The sequence below is a fragment of the Equus quagga genome, chromosome 7, assembly GCF_021613505.1.
Source record: "Equus quagga isolate Etosha38 chromosome 7, UCLA_HA_Equagga_1.0, whole genome shotgun sequence".
In the NCBI taxonomy this organism is placed as follows: Eukaryota; Metazoa; Chordata; class Mammalia; order Perissodactyla; family Equidae; genus Equus; species Equus quagga.
The window spans coordinates 41,501,503-41,516,811 of NC_060273.1; the positions used below are offsets into that span (position 1 = coordinate 41,501,503).

Genomic DNA, 15,309 nt, shown 5'->3' on the forward strand with positions numbered 1-15,309 from the left:
CATCATCACCATCACCATCATCACCACCACCACCACCATCATCACCATCACCACCATCACCATCATCATCACCACCATCACCATCACCATCACCACCATCACCATCACCACCATCATCACCACCATCACCATCACCATCACCATCATCACCATCACCACCATCATCATCACCATCACCATCACCACCATCACCATCACCACCATCATCATCACCATCACCACCATCATCACCACCATCATCATCACCATCACCATCACCATGAGCAGGAGCAGCGAGATGAGGAACTGTTGTTGGGCCTCTGTCCCACAACCACCCAGTGAGGCGAGGACGTTTATTGTCTCCATTTCATGGAGACTCAGAGACGTCGTGGACACACCTGAGTCCACGCTTGCCCAGCTCAACGGGTGGGAGCGCCTTCACCTCTCAGGCGGGCAGCCCGAGTGTCCTCTGTGCCGAGGCCCTGGGACGCGCGGGGGTGGGGGTTTCCTGGGGGCTCGCTCTTCCCTCTGGTGAGGCGAGGCTCAGCATGTGTCTCTGGCTGTTGAGGGAGACGAAGGAGCCGGGCGGGGAGGGTGCAGGGCCGCCACGCTCCGTGCCCCGGGTGGAGGCTGGGAAAGGTCAGCCGTGCCTCCTGGAGCCGGAACAGAAAAGCCTCGGGTTTGGCCCGTGGACGCGGCCGCTGCGACCTGGCAGTGGAGACATTCCTTCCCCTCTTGGCTCGGCTGCATTCTTGTCATAGTTTCCTGGGGACAGGCTGTTGGTGCCGGTGCCTCGTCCCGTCCCTGCCCGCTCCCTTCCCCTGCCCTCCCATCGCTCCTGCGCACAGGCGGGGCCAGGGGTCTCCTGCCTCCGCCACTGTGCCGGCCCGGACGGGCCCCGGGGGGCTGCTTCTCTCTCCCTCCCCGTCCCCGCAGGGCGGTCCTGCCGGGGTCCCCCGTTTTCCCGTGTGAGAAAGCCGCCTTAAACGGGCTCCTCCGAAAAGAGACAGGAGCAGACTTTCTCACCAGCTGGACCAGCGTTTGGAGTGTAGACCCACAAGAGCGAGTTGCACCCCGACGGTGGGCGGGGGCCTGAGAGAGGGGGTGGGGTGGGCAGCGGCCCTGGAGGCGGACAGGACCGGGTCGGGTCCCCGCTTCACCACGCAGCTCGGTGCAAATGGGGACGCGCTCCTCCAAGGCGCCCGGGGCCCCACCGCGTGTCCGGAGTCGGCTTCGCTTGTCTGTTCTCTTTTCCCGACTTTTCCTTCTCACGGACGTCGCTTGGTGCCCGACACCCCGGCTGCTGCCGACGGAGGCCTTCGTGGCGGGAGGAGGGGACGCAGGAAGCAGCCGTGGGCAGGTCCACGTCGTCCTGCGTGTTGGCCAAGCCGGATGAGTGACCCTCCTCCGCCACTGCCCAGCGGTCATCTGGTGGGGGGCCCATTTCTGCGAGGGCTCGCTCCCCTGCTGCTGGTCGGCCCGGGGCCCTGTGGCTCCTGTGCCGACATCCCCGTGGCCAAGGGGTCTGAGAGGGAGCAAGACGGAAGCCCCGATGTCCTTTATAGTCCATCCACGTCAGCCTCAAACCGTCCGTCCTCAATATCCTCTTGGTCACAGTGGTCAGCCCTATTCCGTGTGGGACCCGACTGCACAGAATGTGAATACCAGGAGGCGGGGGTCACGGGGGTCATCACTGAGGCCGGCTGCCACACTGGGTGTAACAGAAATACTCAAAACAGCACTGGCTTCACCCACATGGTTATTTCTCACGTTCAAGGACCCTGGAAACAGTCCATCTGGGGCCGGTTGTTCTGTGGGATCAGAGACCCACCTCCCGTTCTCAACGGCCCAGCATGGCTGCTGGAGCTCCAGCCACGACCTCCACATCCCAGCTAGCAGGGAGGAAGGAGAGAAGGGCACGCCTTTTCTGTTTAAGGGGATGTTCCGAGATCGCACACACCGCGTCCGTCTGCGTCGCCTGGGTCAGAACGTGGTCCGCTGCCCTGCTGGGCCAGGAGGGCGCCTGGTGGGGCCTGTGTTCATCGTGGTTTTCTCCCTCGGGTGTTGTGGGAATTCACAAAACAGCGCATCGGGGAGGTGGAGGCCCTGGGGCAGCTCTGGGGCTGCAGAGCCCGGTCCGGGTCTTCATTCTGCTCCCCTGATCCCTATGTAGGGCCGTCACTCATCCCCGCCGAGCCTCAGTTTCCTCCCCTGTGGATGACACGCTCACCTCCAGGGCTGTAAGCAGACGGACGCGAGTCAGAGCCTCAGAGAGACCCAGCGCTCCGAGCTGAGGGTGTTTTCGTTGTCGCGCTCCCTCCTCCCCTCCCCTCTGCACGCTTGGGGGCTGGCCCAGGATCACGGTGGGACTTCGTCCCCATAGAGCTTGTCTCTCATCCTGTTCACACCCAGGTGAACTTGTGGCCCCATTGACTGGTGAGGCCACTTGAATTGAACAAAACCAGGCTCGTGCCCTCCTGTCTGTTCTCTGAACGTGCGCTGGTTGATAACGTCATTGTTGGCTGGGCTGCCACGTACAGTTGTGGAGTTCGTGCACTGTGCAAAGCCATGAGGTGGACGGCCAGGGCTGGAGCCCAGACTGCTTCCCCCGCCCCCCGGGCTGGTGCTGGTGCCCGGAGGTGGGGCCTCGTTCTCATTCTCGGGCCCCCCGCCCGCACCCCGCTCGCCGGGCCGTGCCCTTGAAGGAGAAGTGCGTTCATCCTGTCCTCGTTTCCGAGTCTGATTTTCGGCATGAATTCCAATTTCCGAGGGACATAAAGGCTGACGGGCCCTGTTCCCCGGGCGTCAGACGCCGTGGCCGCTGTCTCAGACCCCCGGTCATTCGAGGGCCTTCCGGGACGCGGAGTGCCCAGTTTTCCTCTAAGGGTTCAGGGTCATTGGGGTCGTTGGGAAGTGTCGACGGGACTCAGCCGTGAAGACCCACCTTCTTCTCTCTGTTTTCCTTTCTCCCGACAGGGCAGCACGCTGAGGAAGCGCAAGATGTACGAGGAGTTTCTCAGCAAGGTCTCCATCCTGGGTCAGTGGCTCCCGGCCCCGTGCGCCGTCCGTCCCCACGCGCCCCCCGACCCCCGGCTCGTCCGCGTGTCTCCTGGCGGCCCCAGGCTTTGCACGTTCCCTGCACGGCCGGCAGGTCCGGTGTTGGACGGGATGTGCGCCCACACACGCAGCTCCCATCCGTGCGCACGCTGTGCCGGGCTCCCCTCGCCGGCCCGTTTGGTTTTCCCTGAGCCACCCCTCCCTTCCTCGTCCCGGGGGCCGAGAAACACGTCCATTGGCCACGTTTCCAGTCGCTCCCGGGAGGGTCGACACCACTCTTGCCTACGGGAGTTTTTGCAAATTTGAGGTTCCTTTAACATACGTGATGCCGTCGTGTTGTCCCGGACCAGCCCTGTCGGGGAGCCGTCGGCGGGCGTCCGCGTCCGTCTTGGGCCAAGGAGCTGAGTTTTAATTTAATTTCATTTCAGTCAATTTAAATATGAACAAGCCCACGTGGCCAGGCCGTAGAGACGTGGGAAGAGCCCACAGCTGCCCTTCCCGCTGAAGCCCGGGGAGGGCGCTAAGGGGCACGGTGCTCATTCCCGATATTCGGGGAGCCTTCCGGAAAAGAATTTAGGTTGTGTTGAAAAACCGCTCGCCCACTGTTCGGTTCCACGTCAAGCTCCTTTTCCTCCTGTCGGATTCCAGCAAAATAAAACTTACGACTTCACGTTGAGAGGGACGAGTCCAGGATCCCGTCCTCACAGGAGTTTTTCTGCTTCCCTTCCCACCGTCCCGCTGTTTGGATCTGCGATCGGAGAGACGACCGGTGTGGAGTTTATCGGTCGACGACGGTTATTTCTGGGCAGTTGTCTTAGCGAGTTTTTCCCTCTTTCTTTAGACTTGGCTCTGTTTCTTGAGTTATTTATAGTCCATATGGGGGATTTTGCCAAAAACGATAAAGTATTAAGACAAAGTAAATGAGAGAACAGACTCACCCTCCACTCAAAACAGACAGGCGAACGAAGGGGCTTCAGGAGGTGCGTGATCCAGCTGCAGCGGTGGATTCGTTTGCCTGGAGGCTGGGTTTTCTGACGAAAGTGAGTGACGTCACCCGGCCAGAGGGGCCCAGCCTGAGGCTCCTGGTCCCTGGAGGAGGGAGAGGTGACGTGGGTGCGGCTCCCATCTCTGTGGACCGGCCTGTTCTGGGCGTCTCATGGGAACGGGGTCCCAGGCTCTGGCCATCTCTGGCCTTAGTGGTCCTTCCTTTGTGGGCGTCGTGCTTGGACGGACGGGCGGCTGGCAGGCTCGTGAGCCGGTCCAGGATTCTTCGGGGTCTCGGGGGGCATTTTAGCTCCACACAAAACCCCAAACCCGGGACCTTTGCTGGCCTTTAGCATCCCCAGTTCCCTCTGAGCCGGAGCAGAGGGTGGGGTCACCTCCCTGTGTTTGTGCATCCGCCTCTTTCACGGCCCCCGTTGGCGTCAGAACCTGGAGGCTCAGAGATGCTTGTTCTTGTAGGAAAAAGACCCCAAACGGTGTGACCCGCCCCAAGTGGCCGAGTCTGGGGTGTTCTCTGACATGCCGGCTGGCTGGGGGGCCCCGGGGTCTGAAGGCTGGAGAGCTCTGTCTGCCTCGTCCGGGCCTGTTTCCTAGAAAGCCGGGCTCGCTGACGGGAGTTTCAAAGCAGGAAAACCCCCTCCTAACCCAGATCCAGAATAAATGCTTGGCTGTGTATTTTTAGCAGTCGACCTACATACGTGGCCTCTGACAAGGATAGACCAGAGCAGTGTCTTTTTCCAAAAAAGAGATAGTTAATGAGGCACTCACTATTTTCTTATAAAAGGAGCACATTGTGGGGTTTTTTTTTTTTTTCCTTCCTGAGGGTTTGGGACGGATAACGACAGGAAGGGAAGGCGCGGAGAGTAGAAAGGATTTGCGGGCGTTAAAGATCAGTCGGCCTTGGAAATAAGTGTTTGGACCTGAAATAGTGGAAGGCATCTCTGCCTCAACGACGCAACAGAAACACGGTTACCGCTCTCCCAACGGGCGGCTCCCTCCTGTCGACGGTGACAGAGTCGTCTCGGCTAAGTTGGCACAGACTCGGCGTTCGCCGTTCTCAGGGAAACCAGCGCCGAGCGCGGGCAAGGCTCGCGCTCCAGAGCCCGTCCGTCCGCCTGCTGTGGATGGAGAGGCGGCCGGTCCAGAGACGCTGCTGGGCGGCTCCCTCTCCTCTCGCGGGGCGTCCCGCGGTGGCGCCCGCGCCCTGACTCCCGCCCCTCCCGCCCGCTGCAGAGTCCCTGGAGAAGTGGGAGCGGCTGACGGTGGCCGACGCCCTGGAGCCCGTGCAGTTTGAAGACGGCGAGAAAATCGTGGTCCAGGGGCAGCCGGGGGACGACTTCTTCATCATCACCGAGGTGAGTCCGGCTCGGGCCGCGGGCGGCGGGTGGGGGTCACCGAGCCCCGTGCTCCACACCAGCTTCCGCGCAGGCCCTTCCGGGAGGGCGCGTTTGGGGGGTCTCCTTTCCCTGCAGGAAGGCCCTGGACGGGTGTGGAGCCCGGCAGGGAACAGCGAGAGGGAGACCGAGGGTCTGGGGCTCATCTGGGGCACCGGGAGGGAGGGGCACCAGGCAGGGTGTCGACAGGGGCCGGCCCTGGGGCTTCACAGTGTGCATTTGGAGCTTGGTCCCTCCCTGTCCACGTCCCAGCCCCGAGCCTGGGACAGAGGCTCTGGGAGGATGCTTGTTGAGCGACTGAATGAATGGTGGGTGCACACATGGATGAGCGATAGCGGCCGTCTCCAGCCCGAGCTCCGGAAACACCTCTCGGCCTCATCAGCTGTCACTGAAGTAAACACAGTGATATTATTTTAAACATTTGAATTAACTGTCGATATTTAAAAATCAGGGTATTTCACCTAAAAATGTAGATCTCTTACTTCTCTTTAAAAACCTGGTGTCTGGCCCTTTGGCCCTGGCAGCTGCCCCTTCAGGGTGCAAGGACCCCCGTTGGCCTCAGTCCTCACCCAGCTCTCTCGCCCCGTTGGTGGGCTCTGCAGCCCTCGCGGGCGTCTGAGTCTGCAGCCTCGTCCGTACGGTCTTGAAGCCGAGGGAACGAGTAACTCTGGCGGTCCAGACAACCATCCGTCGCTCTCTGTGGACCAAGGGCTCCTCCGAGCCGGGTCCACGGCCACGGGTGGAAAAACCGTAAAAATGGGTGTGAAAGGCATCGGCCAGCAAGGGGCCCTCCCAGAATGCACAGGGAAGGAGAAGGGCATCACGTAGTCGGTCACATAATTAATTACCGAATCAGGGCTGGTGTTTTCTGAGCTCAGGATGCACCGGGTGTTGCCTGAAGCCCGTCTGACATGTGATCTGGCCACGCCCCACGCGGGACAGAGGGCAGAGGGCTGGTCCTTTGCCCAGGGACACGCACGGCAGCAAGTGATGGAGGCTGTGTGTGTGTGCGTGCGAGTCCGAGTGTCCTGGAGTGTGTCCCTGGGGTGACGCAGCTTCCTGTGCCTCACGTCCGTCCTCCGTGCCCCCGGCTCACAGTTGGTCAAACACCACTGTAGCCGTGTCCGTGAAGCTATTTCTCAGATTGTGAGTGACGTTGACATCAGCTGACTTGGAGTCATTCGGGCGGCCCTGCACGGCGTGGGTGGGCCTCGTCCGATCAGTCGAAGGCTTTCCTTAAGAGCAAAAAGACCGAGGCCCCCTCACCCAGGAAGAGAGGGTTCTGCCTGCACACGGCCTTTGGACTGGGTTGCAGCACCCGCTCTTCCCTGCCGGCCGCCCTGTGGAGTCTGGACCCGTGGCCCCCACCATTCATGGGGGCGACTTCCTTAACGTAAATCGGCCTCTATCCACGTACGCGTCCCGTGGTTCTGTCTCCGGGGAGCCCCGATGATGCACTGCAGCTCGTTGGGGTCCCCCTGCCCTGGCGGATGTGGGGCCACACCTGCGGGAATGGCTGTCGCCCCCAGGGCACCTCACAGCCTCGAGGCCCCTCAGACGAGGCCGGCCCGGGCGGCGGGTGGGCAGGTGGCGTGCCCTGTGGTCTTCTCCCGGTTGGCAGGTTGGCGCCCCTTCTCTGCTTTCCTGGAGGCGGACAGGACTCAATGTGTCGAGAACGCGCCAGGCCCTGCACGGTGCGCGGACCGCCCAGCTGTTCATGAGCTGCCTCAGAATTCGCGTCTGGGTCTCGCTGTCCAGGAAACCTTCCGCGGAGGCTCGGGGTGGGGCCGGGGCAGGAGCGCGGGGCTGGGCGTCTCGGGTTCCCCGGCTGCGTTCCTCCGTGCGGCCTGGGACCAGCGGGACCCCGGGCTCTGGCTCCCCGTGAAATCCTGAGAGCGATGTTCCCCAGTGGCTCCCGCCGGGCTGCGCGGCCTGGGAGGTGTTGCCGTGGAAACACGAGGCGGGATCTACGTCCCCTCTTAGCAAACTCGTGTCGCGAACGTCCGCGATGTGGAAACAACGTCCACACAGCACGTTTCGAAGCCGCCTTTTGGCCGGAACCTCCCGGCCCGTCCCGATGTTCCGACTCAGACTTTTAGGCAGGAGGTGCCCACAGGCCCTGATGCACGCGTCCGTCTTTGCGTGGGATCATTTGTGACAGCCCGTGTGCCCCTACTGTGTGCCGGGCTGAGGCATCATCATCCCTCGTGCTGGGTGGGCCAACGGCAGACCCCGGGGGGCTCCCTGAGTTTTGAAGGGTGATCGTCCGACCCACTGGCTCTGGGTCCCGTGTGGAAAAGAGGCCGGGCTGGAGCAGGAAGGCCGTGGGTGGCGCAGTGACCTCAAGATGACTGTGGGCGGACCCAGCGGCTGGGGAAGATGTGGGCGGGCAGGTGGGGCTGGGTGTTGAGGTGTGAGTAGAAGTTCTCCAGGCAGGGAAGGCAGAGGGAGGATACGCGGATAGATAATACCTCAAAGGTGCGTGTGGGAGCTCAGAGGCGCGGGGGCAGGAGCACAGGTGTGGCGGGAGCGTGGGTGCTGGGCTTAGGGGAGGAGGAGGCAGCTGGATCACACCCAACCTGATGTCCACATCATAACCTGCAAGGAGAGACACAGCTGCCTCAGGCTCTTGAGGGGCCTGGGAGCCCTGTGTGTTCGTTCCTGTCCTGGGACCCTCCTCGTGAGCCCGTCTGAGCGAAGGAACAGAGATTTCCCGTGTGCCCCCTGCCCCCTCACACACACAGCCTCCTCCACTGTCGGCACCCCCATCTGATGGTACGTTTGTCACCACTGATGAACCTACACGGACACGTCATCATCACCCAGAGTCCACCGTCCACATTAGGGTTCGCTCTCGGTGTCGTGCGTCCTGGGGGTTTGGACAAATGTACGATGACGTGTGTCCGCTATTATGGTCCCCCCCAGAGTAGTTTCACTGCCCTCAAAGCCCCCTGGGCTCACCTGTTCATCTCTCCCTCCTCCCCACCGGCAACCGCTCCTCTGTTTACTGTCTCCATAGCTTGGCCTTTTCCAGAATGTCACCGAGTTGGAATCCTACAGACGGAGCCTCTTCAAAATGGGCTTCTGTCACTTAATGATATGCGTTTAAGGTTCCTCCAGGTCTTTTCCTGGCTCGATAGCTCCTTTCTTTTTTATTAACGTGAGAATCATTATGAGGGGGCGACGTTCCCCCCAAAAAAGCACGAAGGGCCCCCCCCCCCCCCGCCCCGTCCCGGATCCTGTTTCCCACCCAGGTCTCCCACGGCGGCAGATGTGGGATGTTTTTGCCGGATTCCGGGTCCGGCCGCCTCCTGGACGAGATTCCTGGCACCGAGGAGGCCGCGAGGCAGCCTGCGAAGACCGTCGCCATAAAGACGGGTGTTTTTGGCCGGGAAACCCTAACAGATGCGCCGTTTTGGACGAATCAATTTGCGAGGGTGTTGAATTCCGCCCGGCCGCCCACCAGCCGGGAGCCGGGGCCCCCCCTACGGGTGTCTCTGGCCTCGGTGGGACCGGCGGCTGCGTGCCCCCCGGTTCCCCCCCGGGAGAAGGCGCCCGGGCGGGGTCAGGCTCTCGGGACCCCCGCCCCCTCGAAACCCGTGAGGCGTGGGAGGGGCTCAAGGGCCCCGCGCCCCGAGGGACAGAGGAGCGTGGGGAGCCCAGCGTGGGGCAGAGCCCACCACCCACCCCCCAGAACTCTCATCCTGTGAATCTGGAACTCGGTGTGTCAGAATGTCCTTCCTTTTCCAGGCTGACTAATATTCCCTGGCGGGGAGGGACCCCGTGTGTTCATCGGCCCAAACCCTCTTCTTGTATCCGCCGATAACGACGGCAACGATGCACCCGGGGGGGGGGGGGGAAGTCCCAGCGTCCAGGGGACCCCGCCCCCCGAATAATCACCTCCCTGATCAGACTCACCTGAGTCTCACCAGAAACTTCTATCGCAGTGGGGAAACTGAGGCTGCGAGAAGCAAGGGACCGTGTCCACGGCTGCCCAGCGAGCCAGGGCTGGAGTCCCGGCCCCACGGTGCCCACCCCCGGCCGGCGTGATGGCTCCGGGCCCTCGGGACATTCTCCATCTGCCTTGTTGGCCTTTAGCGCTCCCGTGAGCTGAAACAGCGCTTCTGGCGAGATCAGTCAGTCAATCAACTACCCAGCTGGGGGAGGTTCCCTTTGCCTCTGGCTCAGCTTCTCCTGCAGGGACCTTGCTCTTGACCTGACTCGCCTGGGGACGGAAGGGGGGAACGCCGAGAAGCCGGACGCCCTGCATGACCTCGGGCCTGGGAGCCCAGGGAGGCGTCCGCACGGTGGACACGGCACCTGGGTTCCAGGACAGCGTGTCCCTGGGGTTGTCTGCTCGGGGACCCCAGGGCCCTTGCCCGAGTGCCGTCAGGGGACTCTGGCCTCTGCCAGGCTCGGTACCTGCGCCTCAGGGAGTTAATGGGGCCCTGCGGGCGGAGGCAGGGAACAGCCTTGAGGCGGAGGGAACAGCATGTGCGAGGCCTGGGGGCCTGTCATCGTGGCCGGAGCTGGTGGCCGAGTGGGGAGGAAGCACCAGGACAGAGGTCCCGAAGGCGGGGGACCCGGGCTGGGTTGTCTGGGACGCAGCGTCCTCCTGGAAGGGGTCCGAATGGAGGTCCGGAGCCCCAGGAGGGCCGGGAGGGGGCATGCGGGACAGGTGGGCGCCGTCCTGGGCCCCTCGCTGCCCCCCATTTCCCTGTGGGGGGCTGGGAACCACGGACCTGCGGGGACGGCCGCTTAGGGGGAGGGCCGAGTTCTCTTTGGGGGTGTGCATTCGAGGTGCTGGAGGACCCCAGGGGCACGCGGGGCGGAGGGGGGAGGCGGGGTCGGGGGTGAGAGGTGAGAGGGGGTCGGGGGCCATCTGGGAGGGGAGCCTGGGAGCCTCAGGCAGCACCATTGTCGGATCCCGGAGGGGGAGCCGCCGGGCCGGTCGGGGCTTGTTCTTGCTTTCCGCGCCGTTGAAATGTAACGGACAGGTGTGCACACGCACACGCAGGCACACACACGCCCGTGCAGACGCTCACGCACACCCCCAGCACCCACCCCCGCCCGCCCCGAGGCTGGAGCAGCTGGTGGGAAGCGCCCAGCCCGGCTGTGCGTCTCGGGGTTGTGTGAAGCCTGTGAGTAAACAGCCGGCGGCCTGGGCCCCGGGGGGCTCTGCTCGCCTCCCTCTTCCTGGCGTCTGCGCGGCGGCCTCGACAGGGCACTCAGGCTCCTTCAGCCCCAACGGGGAAAGCAAACGGGGGACGGGGACCCAGCAGCCTGACTCGCGGGTGCGGCTGCCAGAGGGCCGAGGGGCACGTCCGGTGCCCCAGACACTCGTGTCCCTCCCGGTCCGGGGTCTCGGGGATGGCGGGGTGCCGGGCGTGGGGGACGGGGCCGCGGCGTCTCGCACGCTGGCTGCACGTGGAAGGAAGGCCACACCTGTCGGTGGAAGAACGAGACGCCGTCGAGAAGGGACCTGGGATGAGGTCGTGGCGCCGGGACCCGGCCGTCACGGGGTACGATAGTGGCTGGGGGGGAGTGGGGCTAAAAACGCTGCTGGTGCCCGTTTGGGAAGACCCTCCGACGCCGCGGGACGCAGCTGGGACGTGACCGGTGGGCGATGGAGAGCCTGTTAGGACTTTTTCCGGGAGCCACCTGTGACCCCCACCCACCCTGAGAGGCAGAAGGAGCCCTGGGGGCTGGGGCCTGAGGGCTGGTCCAGAGAGGGCTTGCTCTCCCCACCCGGCACACAGCAGAGCATTTACGGCCGCGATGTACGCGCCCTGGTTCCCCAAATCTGCAGGGGCTCTCGCCGTTGGGGGTGGGGGCAGCGAGGAACCGGGCCGCGGAAGGGCGTTGGGAGCAGAGCTGGAGGTCCAGAGCCGCGGCCTGTGACCGACTGCACGAGCGTCTCTGGTTCCGCACAGAGATGCAAGCCGGTGCAGCCGCGTGTTCCCTGCCCCGACATGAGGGCCGTCCCTGTGCCCAGGAGAAGCGTCCGTCTCTGGGCACTTTCCTGTCCCCTGACGGCCACGGCCTGGCTTCAGGGAGACCCGAGACCATGGCTGTCGCTGCCTCAGGACACTTGCAGCCAGAGTGTGCGAATTATCTCCCACGCGGAGGGAACGGGTTTTGCCCCGACAGTCGTTTCTTTAACGATCCCTCGGCAGACGGTTGGTGGTGTCGCCGCCCTGGGAGCTGGCGGGTGTGGTCTCGCCTGGGCCGGGTGGACAGCCGGCCCGCACACTCCTGTCCTCCCGCTTGTTGAGCGCCCACTGGGGGGCCCGATGTGTGTTGGTCCTCCTGGCGTCCGGCTCGGGAGGTGCCGTTTGCACTCTGGCCCGGACGTCCTGAGGGGGGAGCGTCGTCCTTCATCTTGTCCAGCGTGTGGCCCACACGGGGTCGTCCGTGGGCCCAGGAGAAACGCTGCCGCTCGCAGCCTCGGTTCCCCGTTGACCCCAGAGGTGGCAGAGCCTGGGACGGGCGACCTGGCTTCGGGGGGCAACGGCGGGTGAGGCCGGACGGTGACGCGTCCCCTGGACGGTCAGCACAGCCGTCCCTGCTCCTCCTGCCGACAGAACCCCGATCCTCAGCCCCGGCCCCCCAACACTGGCCGCCGTCCCTCCCCAGCAATGGTTCAGGGCGGGCGCGTGACCCGCTGCGGTCAGCGAGGTGTGAGGGACGGTGGCCTGGAGCTTCCACAAGGTTTCCTGCCGATGACGAGAGACTCGTAGGAGGGCAAAGTGGATTCTCTTTTCCCGCCGATGGTGTGAGGGAGGCGTGGTGACTCCCGGAACCGTGGCAGCCACTGTGCCACCACGAGGGACCCAAGTGAGGACTGGGAACCCCACTGAGGTCGTCAGAGCAGCGAGCGACAACAAGCCCGGGTCCCTGACGTGTCTCTGAGCTGCTGCGTTGACCCGCCTTCTGGTTCCGTGGGGTCACAGGTCGCCCCTAGTGTCCCTCAGCCGTCTCGGTCGGGTTTCCTGTTCTTTAGCCTGGAGTCTCCGGGTGACCCTGTGAACCAGGGCCCTTCGGTGCCACCCCTGGGGGTTCTGAAGAGGAAAACGATCCCATTGTAACATGGGAAGTCGTCTAAAACGGGAATGAAATGCACGTAAATTACACGCATCGTGGATGAAAGGCATAAACGTGGAGAGACCCAGGTCAACGCCGTGGGGCATCGCGAGCGGTTCTCTCTGCCGGGATGTCTGCTCCCACCCCAGCCGCCTGGTCTCTCGGTGGCTGCGGCCCCAGGGCGGTCCCGCTGTGGGGCGGCTTTCGAGCCCACCTTCCCCTCGGCCGGCCCCCGTGGGCCGTGGAGCCCAGGACGCGGCCTGAGCCGCCACCAGCCCCAGGTGAGGGGATGGCCAGGGCTGTGCTGGCAGGTGGGGCCCAGGGCTCTGTGCCCTCTCTGGGCTCCGGGAGGCACATGTGACCCCCAGGCCCCCACCCCACGGCCTGAGTCTGGGGGCGCCCGGCCCTTGTCTGCCCAGGGGGAGGCGGCCGGCTGTTTGGACAGCCTGCTCCGGCCGCCAGATGCCTCATAAACACCCCGGACGCCGGGAGCCGGGAAGGTGGGGGGCAGGCGGGGGGGGGGCTGCCCATCGGTGCCCTGAGGTTCCAGCACAGCGGGCACCGGCGGGGTCTCCTGACCCGCGTCCCCCAGACCGTGGCGGGCGGCAGTTACACATTAACGGGCCGGCGCGCGAGGCTGGTCTGGGGGAGCCGTGGGGCAGCGGCCGCTCCACCGTGGCACCAGGTCATCCCTGCCCCACCGCCGGCCGAGCCTCTCTGGGTAGGGGGGCCGGGCTTGTGTCAGTCATCAAGCGGGTGCCTGCAGACGCCCCGGCTTGGGGTCGGGAGGGGGGTGACCCCCAGACACCTGCTCCCGCCCGCCTGGCGCTCTGGACGCACTCCAGTCCTTGAGCACTGACCAAGGTCGGCCAACCTCTAGAACTCTCCGGCCGCCGCCCGGCCCGTGAGCACCCGGGTCCCCACCACGGGGGTGGCGCTGGGCTGGAGGGAAAACGGGGAGCTCAGTGTAGGTGGGGGTGGTGGGAGGGGGATCCAGGGCGGCCCTCCTCACGTGTCCGCTTGGCCTCCACAGGGCACGGCCTCTGTCCTGCAGCGCCGGTCCCCCAACGAGGAGTACATGGAGGTGGGGCGCCTCGGGCCCTCCGACTACTTCGGTGAGTGGGGGGCCCCTCGTGGGGCCGCGGCGTCCCGGGTTTCTGTTCTTTTCCCCCGGAGGGCGGCCAACCCCTGACCCAGCCTGTCGCCCGCAGGGGAGATCGCGCTGCTGCTGAACCGGCCCCGGGCGGCCACCGTGGTGGCCCGCGGGCCCCTCAAGTGCGTGAAGCTGGACCGGCCCCGCTTCGAGCGCGTGCTGGGCCCCTGCTCCGAGATCCTCAAGAGGAGCATCCAGCGTTACAACAGCTTCATCTCCCTGACCGTCTGAGCCCGCCGCCCCCGCCCCGCTTCCGTGTGCCGGCGTCCCAGCCGTGTGGGGACCCCCCTGCCCCCCGGACTCCTGTCTGGAGTGAAACAGTCCCCTTGGGCGTCTCAGACACAGAGAGCGCCCCCGATGTGCCCCAGGCCGAGGGGAGATGCCCGCGCCCCTCGCCTCCCTCCTGTCCGTGCTGTGGGCTTGTCTTTGGGGGGCACCCTGGGGTGTGCTTGTCCCCTGTGGCCCAGGGGCCAGGCTGCGGGTCCAAGCCGGCCTGGTCCCTCTTGTCCCCCTTGTCACCCTCCGCTCCGTGCGGGGGGCCCTGTGACGTCCGGCCTCCGGCTCTGAGTGCGAACGTGGGGTGACGACGTCCGGGGGCCCCGCAGGGACCGCAGCTTGGAGCGAGGACGCCTGGGTGGAGCCCGCTGGGCGACGTCTGCCGGTCCTGGCCTCACGGTGAAGGGAGGCCCCGCACTGGGGTCCTGACTCGGGGGCCGGGGCCGGCCCGGCCGCAGGGGACCCCACACGGGCCCCGGCCTGCACGTTTGGAGGAGCGGACGTGGGCGGCTGGCTGCGCTCCCCTCTCTCGGAAAGTCCACCCGGGCGGGCCGTGCCGCCCAGGACGGCGAGGAAACGCCACGTGAGACGGGACTTTCCGAGATGCGGCGAGTGCCCTTCTGGGTCCCTGTTCCCCCCCGCGTCGGGCGGGGGTCCCGCACGCCGTCCGCTGCCCGACTTCCTGGGGACGGCGTCTCCCGAGCCGGTGAAGGTGTCAGAACCCGCGTCCCGGGAGCTCGTCCAGCACTCGCGCCTCGGGTCTCCCGACGTCGGAAAACAACACGTCCGCCCGGCCCTGGGCCCCCCGACCCTGGTCGTCCTCGAGTGAACTGCCCCCCCGGCGTGTCCTCAGCCCCTCACCCCTCGAGCTGGACGGGCGGCGTCTGCAGACGGGAGACTCAGACGGGATCGTGCAGTCGCCCCCATTCCGCCCCTGCCGTGCGCATCCCGTCCCGGGCGACCCCCGCCAGCCCCGCCTTTGCCCGTGGACGTGTCTGTGACGTGTGCACCCCGCCCGTCTGTCGCGGTGTTGGGAATGCTGCATGTGCCATTAAACGTGGGTGAAGAACCTTTCCCTCGGGGCTCTTGGTCTGAAATCTTTTTTTTTCTTTTTTGAGGAAGATTAGCCCTGATCTAACATCTGCCGCCAATCCTCCTCTTTTTGCTGAGGAAGACTGGCCCTGAGCTCACATCCGTGCCCATCTTCCTCTGCTCTATATGTGGGACGCCTGCCACACCCGGGATTCGAACTGGTGAACCGAGCCCCCTCCCCACCCTCTACTTCCTGCCTCTGAATTTGACGACTCCAGGGGCCTCACACAATATTTGTCCTTTTGTGGCTCATTTCACTCAGTCCAGGGTCCT

At 64.7% G+C, this 15,309-nt stretch overlaps 1 protein-coding gene across 5 annotated transcripts in view; it reads left to right on the forward strand.

The window, feature by feature from the left end:
- The window catches only part of PRKAR1B (protein kinase cAMP-dependent type I regulatory subunit beta), a 107,051-nt gene extending 92,034 nt beyond the window's left edge, over nt 1-15,017 (forward strand). For 3 of the 5 annotated variants that reach the window (XM_046668521.1, XM_046668519.1, XM_046668522.1), the window contains 4 exons: nt 2,956-3,016; nt 5,272-5,393; nt 13,549-13,630; nt 13,727-15,017. In XM_046668521.1, the coding sequence (XP_046524477.1) occupies nt 2,956-3,016; nt 5,272-5,393; nt 13,549-13,630; nt 13,727-13,899 (438 nt within the window). In that variant the 3' untranslated portion in view covers nt 13,900-15,017. Of the gene's footprint in view, nt 1-2,955; nt 3,017-5,271; nt 5,394-9,335; nt 13,237-13,548; nt 13,631-13,726 lie in introns of those variants that run through there. The other 2 variants (XR_006889570.1, XR_006889569.1) reach the window with 2 other exon arrangements.
- The last annotated feature ends 292 nt before the right edge of the window (nt 15,018-15,309 follow it).